The sequence below is a fragment of the Triticum urartu genome, chromosome 4A (assembly GCF_056163025.1).
Source record: "Triticum urartu cultivar PI428250 chromosome 4A, HENAU_Tu73, whole genome shotgun sequence".
Classification (NCBI taxonomy): domain Eukaryota; kingdom Viridiplantae; phylum Streptophyta; class Magnoliopsida; order Poales; family Poaceae; genus Triticum; species Triticum urartu.
Window position 1 is genome coordinate 70,905,552 of NC_141876.1, and position 6,537 is coordinate 70,912,088.

Genomic DNA, 6,537 nt, shown 5'->3' on the forward strand with positions numbered 1-6,537 from the left:
AGAGGGGTCATCTTAACTAGAAATATTCTGGCACGACATAACTAGCAAGGTAGTAAGACATGCGTCTTTCGCCAACATGATGAGTCTATTAAACACTTATTTTTTGAGTGTAAATTTGCTCGTGCGGTATGGGCCATAGTTCAAGTAGCTTCAAATCTAAACCCCAGAAGTAGTGCGCGTAACATGTTTGGCAATTGGTTGCGGGGTATTGATAAACAATTTTCTACACATATTCTTGTTGGGGCGGCTGCCTCATGCCTGGCATTGTGGCTTACCAGGAATGACGTGGTTTTTAATAATATATGTGGTTCTTCTCCTGTGCAGGTTATTCATGCATGTACGCGATGGCTCCGTACTTGGTCTATCCTGCAGAAGTCGAAGGACAGAGACATTTTTAAGATGATGTCTACACGGTTGGAGCGTACGGTTAGGGAGGTTTTCTCCCACCATGGATGGCGGTATAATCTCCGTATAGGATCTACCCCACCCTAGGCTGGATTGATTCATTTTTGCTGCAAAACTATGTTTATTTTTTGGTCGTTTGGACTTGTTAGCTGTGTGCATCATATTATGCAGAGGCCGGGCCTTCTTTAGATGCGGTTGTATCACTTTGATAAATTAGTTCAATGAAATGTCCTTTATCGAAAAAGATCTAGCATTTTTGGTATCCACCACTAGCTACTGTCTATTGAGCCCGAGCTCCAAAAGCAATATTCAGCTCTATTGGCGCTTTAGAGCATCTCCAACAGAGGTGCAAAAATATCAAACACTAAAATAGTTTTATAGTGCCACTGTGACACTTTTAGCGCGCCACGGTCAATATTGATTTTCCACATGCCCAAAAATACGCACCCAAAAAAACAGGTAGTGCAAATTATGAAGCGCGCGGTCCAGCGCCTAACATTTGCAGCGTGCAAGAACGCTTTTAAGCATGTGCGTTAAATTCTTTTGCGCGCGCACTGTTTTGCAACATCTACTAAAGCATCTCTGCGCAAAAGAAAAAACGGCCTTTAACGCGCGGAGCAGTTTTTGGACCTCTATTGGAGACGCTCTTATTTGTTTGTTGAAAATGAGACCTTGGAACTTTTGTATTGCTGAGCATTTTATTTATTATCTTTTTTCTTCATTCGTTGCAAACAGTTGACCAATGCATGGCCACATATATTAATCTCATCCTGATCAGTGATCAGCAGGCATGCATGCATGGCCAGGCCGACGGTCAACCAATGCTGTCCATGCACGATTGAGCATCAGGATGCAGCACATGCATGGCAGGTGGAGTTGACCATCGGCCTGCATCGTTATGCACGAACCCACGTTAGAGCATCTTTAACAGGTTGTATGTTAGTCTTGTTAATAAAATGTCTATGTCATCAACCAACAAGTTATCATACAACTACTTCAATGGATTGTATGTAACCTATTCAATAGATGGTAAGAAAATAAATGTGATTATTCTCTATTTCACCTAGAAGCTTGTGCAAAGGTTGTTGGTTAAACTACATACTGTTGGAGATGCCCAGCAGCTCCTCATGCACGTACAGATACAAACTAGCTTGTCATCCAAGTATAGAGGCGGCTGTACCTGTACCGCGCTTGCTTGGTAGGCAATGAAGAATTAGGCACGTTAATTAACTCATGTTTACGACGATCGCACGCACGGCGGTGCACGCCCGTTGCCACCTTGTGCGGCATTCACAGCAGACAGCCCAAGTCCAAGGAACAGGCTAATCGATCGCTACATCGATCAAGTCCCGAAGTCATGGCGCGACCTACCTAGCCAGCAATTCAAAGGCACGCAATCACGTACCAGTACGTACGTGCCAGCCCCCAGAGGACAACACGGCTGACCGAGCTTGAATTTACTTCACGATCGACCATCGTATGGAAAAGCGACCAAATTAAGATTTCGGGGCTTAATTTCAACTTTTCGCCAACAAGAGCGTCGTGCTGCTAATTAAGGCTACGCGCCATCGATGCCGTGATGATCATCGCGTACCCCAATGGCCTCGCCTACATGCATATGCGTGCCTCTAGCTAGAATGATGATGCCGTCTGATCTGTCCGGGAGCCACAACCAGGTGGCATCCACACATGGCGGTCGAGCTAGGTGTCGATTTGTGTGGCGAGGAGGGAGCAGGTGTGTAAATTTACGCGTCCCACGGCTTGTCAGCGTACAAAGCATATCCCGTCACCTCTTCCACGTCGGGAGCTACTAAATGTGGCACCTACTATACTTCCTAAGTACTTTTAATATGACAACCAATTCTAGTTGAGAGAAGGGTCACGACGGTCCTCTTGGTTCTGACGTGGCATATATTCACTTCCTCCCATGGAGCTTGGTTGGCACATGTATAGGCAATGAGAGCATATCATAGCCCCCAAACCCCACAGAAAAGAAGGACAAGCGCCCCAAAAGCAATCCTCTAACCTCTCCGCTTATTCACGACTTTAATCTCACTTAACCATAATTAAGTCAGTCTCTTAAAGCTCACAATTCTTTCCTTTGTAGAGCAGTCCTGCCAACATGCCATGTGCAGAAACCTTCCCCCGGCATCTACCTTTGCTTCTTCATCTCTTTATTGTGTGATCTCCAAAGGAAAAGCATATATCCTTACTGCTACCACCTCTGGCATTTGCACTGCACTAGGGTTAGTTAAATACACGGCATGCAACCACTAAATCGCCTTACAAACAACTCTGGCGCAAATTAGGTCTTCTTTTTGACATTGTATGTAGGAGTACTCCATATATTGCACTAGGCGAATTAGTTATGTACATGCAACAACTCTTCATCAAGTTAAATGCTGTAAAGTTCCAAGTTCCTAGGTAGCAGAACAAATACCATTATTTGGAGAGCAAAGTACAGAAATATTTGCATTTTCCTAGTGCCCTTTTGTCTTTATTTTACCCTGTGGTGTATGGCGGAGGGCAGAGACGCCACCGGCCGGCCACCGCCCTCTCTGTCACTGACATCTCCATGTGCCACGATCACTGCATGTGGCTCCACCTCCGTTTCCTACTCACTCCTCCTCTCCGTCATAAAACCTCGCCTCTCCAACTCCAATCTCTCCATATATAAAAGCTAAACCTGCTCCATCTAGGCTACTAATACAGCTTCGCTACATAGCTCGGCCATTTCATCGACCAGAAAGCCGAACAATAGATATCCATCCATTTCTCTGCCTCATCTCAGAACATCATCATCCTAGGCACAAGCACAAACTTGGTGAGAAGAAGAAGCATGAGCAATGGCAGCTCCCCCACATCCTCCTCCCCTTCGGTCTGCTCGAGGTCTTGGTGCGTGATTGCTAACCAGTTGACATATGTCCCATTTTGCTTCTTAATTTGTCAGCCTGTATTGTGATCTTCAATTCTTCACATGAAGGTCAAGCCTGATCGTGTTTGTGTATGTGCGCCATGGGTTTGTAATTTGTTTGTAGGTCCATAAGTGAGGATTCTTTGAGGAGGTACGTGAGCTACGCTAGCGAGAGCTGCATCCAGGAGCTGCTCGCGGCGTCGGACTCCGGTGGCGCTGGACGGGGCGGGGAAGGAAGTGGAGGAGGCGGCGAGGAGGATGACGGGTGGCAGACGCTGGCGTACTGCAACGGCGTGGAGATAGCGAAGCGGCGGTCGGGGACAGGGCAGATGTTCCGGAGCCGGTGGCTGCTCTACGCCGTCTCGCCGGAGCAGTTCATGGCCGTCGCCAACGCCGTCGATGCCGCAAAGGTAACGCGTGTGAAATATTCATTTCCTTTTCTTCTTCTTCTATAGTACTACATTCATTTCTGCGACAAATAATTCGGGCCGGAAGGAGTACTACAATATAACTGTTTTGAGAGAATTTGCTGTAGAGGTGTCTGGTGGGTGATTTGGGCTCACGAACCAGAAGTATAGTTATTGGAGTATGATTTTGCCAATAATGATGGGTTAGTCTTGACACTTTGGCAGCAGCTGGCTTGACTAGCTGGACAAGTTATGACCGCTTTAATTGGCCACGGAGGTGACGGTAACGCGTCGCGTGATTTGCCAACCCAACACATGTGCGTGTCTACCGTGCCTGGGGCATGCATACACCCGTGACCGAATTCCATTCGCGGCCTAGCTAGCGTTGCACACACAGGCCAACCGTGAAGGGGGACAGTAATTGATTCTGTGGGTGGGTAGTACTGCACTTATTTTCATCTGACATGGAGCAGCCGCAAGCGGGCACGCGTGAGTTTGCGAGCCCACAAGTACGAGCCAAATCATTTGGCAGTTGGCACCTCGAGATCCCAGAGCGAGCAGAGGGCACGCCATACGAGGATGATTAGCTAGATGCATGCATGTGTGATTAACTATTGGGATTACTCGGTGGCAGTCGGCATGCAGACATACATGGCCGCCCCATATGACCACGCGCATGTGGAGCCACATGCATCTTCCAACTACAGTTAGTAATCTGAATGAATAAAATGGGATTAAGCAGAATACATATGAAATATTGAAAGTTCCAATAGAATGCTTTTGAAGTAACCTAGTAGTTTTTATTCCAGAAGGAAGACATGTGATAAAACCGTGAATTTGATGCGACAAAAAAATGCGTATTACACTAAGTTAAGTTGGGGGGAAAGATCAATACCTAACCTCTTTAAGTACATCACTCGCTGATCATGGCACTAGGTGCCCACCATGCATGTTCGGATGGTCCATTGGTCCTGTTCCCTAATCTGGTAGATTGAGCTTCTACCGTTTTGGATGTAGCTACTGTGCTAATATTCCTCACAAGAAAAGCTGGTCCACTAACACTGCATTATAACCCTGACAACTAGTTATGCTTAGCTGGAATAATGTAGTTCACTACACACACACACACACACAAAATAATATCAACGTCTCTATTTAAGCTGATCAATGTGTTTACCCTTCATGTTCTCAAAAAAAAAAGTGTTTACCCTTCATTATCCTCCGGTGAAAAGTTTATCTCAATCCAATGTGCTGTTGCTGTTATCACGTGCAGCAGTGGGAGTCTGACCTGGTCGACGCGACATACATCAAGGAGCTGGGCGACGACCTGAGCATCATCCACCTCAAGTTCGGCGACACCTCCAAGCGGCCGGGCGGCCTCTTCCGCCGCCGAGACCTCGTCGTGTACGAGCGGCGCCAGACCATGGACGACGGCACGCTGGTGGTGGCCGTGGCGTCGCTGCCCAAGGAGATCGCGGCGGGCCTTCTGCCGCGGGACTCCAAGGGCCGGAGCTCTGTCGGCCGGGGCCTGCTCCTGCAGTCCGGGTGGGTCGTCGAGAAGCTCCTTGACGACGACGGCGTCGAGTCGTGCATCGTGACCTACGTGGTGCAGCTTGACCCGGCGGCGGGGTGGCTGCCCCGGTGCATCGTCAGCCGGCTCGACAACAAGCTGGTCACCATCATCGCCAAGCTCAAGAAGCTGGCGCAGACCACTACGTGCCCGTCAGCACCACCAGCCGCCCGTAGTTGCAACTCCGAGGGGAATTAAGCATGTGAATTCTCTCGCGACGTCTACCAGCAGTGTCACCATTAGGCGTAAAGTAAATACGGTTTTGTGGAAAATGGTGTCTCGTAACTTGAGAGTTGCCTGCATCCGTACTAGTATTTGGTCGAGCGAGAATGTGTGTATACCTACTTTGGCTTTTGCAATCGACTGCACATATGCATGCTTCTAAGTGCTCAAAAACAGCTGCAGTCTACTATAGTATAAAGAAAAAGGTAGCTACAATTTTGCCATGTCACAGTTCGTGTCTCCAGTGTTTCAGAGTCTAGTCACCAACACAGTTCATTAATCCTGACATGGCTCACAAAATGCAGCAATAACTCAGAGTCTAGTCACCAACAGATCAGTGCAAGGATAGAATACATATTTATCAGGGATCAGGAGATGATCGCCGTGGTGAAGATACACGTTGTGCATGCCCATGTTCCGTTGATCCTGGCCTCTGGGGAGGATAGGATCAAGCGTAGCCCACGTTTCTACTTCGAAACAGGGTGGTTCGAGGTAGAGGGTTTCATACCCATGCTCCTCGCACGTTGGGAGCAAGCTAGGGCTGCGGCTGGTCGCTTCAGGGGTCCTCTTGACACTTGGGTTTCGGCGGCCAGGGCCCTGCGTGGTTTCCTTCAAGGGTGGGGTGCAAACCACGGAAGTGAAGCTAAACGAGCTAGGGAAGCTCTTATCGAGGAAATTAAAGTCCTTGACGTTCAAGTTGACTCTAGTTCCTTTTCAGAAGCGGAGTGGGCTAACCGTTATGCCCTCGAAAATCAAGTGCTGGCCATCCTCAGGGAAGAGGAGGAATATTGGCGCCGTAGGGGCGGCGTCAAGTGGATTACCAAGGGGGACGCAAATACGGGCTATTTCCACGCCTTCGCCAACGGCCGCAAAAGGAAATGTTCGATTCTGAGATTGCAATCGGACCACGGGTTACTGGTCAGCCAAGCCGAAATCTCGAGGCATATTTACGATTTCTTCCTTAACCTGTTGGGTACAGCGGAAGAGAAGCCCTTACGCCTCCGTGAGGACTTTTGGGG

General features: G+C 48.3%; 1 protein-coding gene across 1 annotated transcript; it reads left to right on the forward strand.

Moving 5' to 3' along the window:
• Positions 1-3,028: 3,028 nt before the first annotated feature.
• On the forward strand, positions 3,029-5,747 carry LOC125553570 (Polyketide cyclase/dehydrase and lipid transport superfamily protein). Its single transcript, XM_048717338.2, has 3 exons — positions 3,029-3,300; positions 3,444-3,729; positions 5,000-5,747. The coding sequence occupies exons 1-3, from the start codon at positions 3,245-3,247 to the stop codon at positions 5,492-5,494; spliced, it is 837 nt and encodes a 278-aa protein (XP_048573295.1). The 5' UTR covers positions 3,029-3,244; the 3' UTR covers positions 5,495-5,747.
• The last annotated feature ends 790 nt before the right edge of the window (positions 5,748-6,537 follow it).

Coding starts and splice junctions, on each gene's coding strand:
- LOC125553570 (XM_048717338.2), top strand. CDS start 3,245: ATGAGCAATGGCAGCTCCCCCACATCCTCCTCCCCTTCGGTCTGCTCG. Junction 3,301..3,443: donor TCGGTCTGCTCGAGGTCTTG/GTGCGTGATTGC, acceptor ATTTGTTTGTAG/GTCCATAAGTGAGGATTCTT. Junction 3,730..4,999: donor ACGCCGTCGATGCCGCAAAG/GTAACGCGTGTG, acceptor TATCACGTGCAG/CAGTGGGAGTCTGACCTGGT.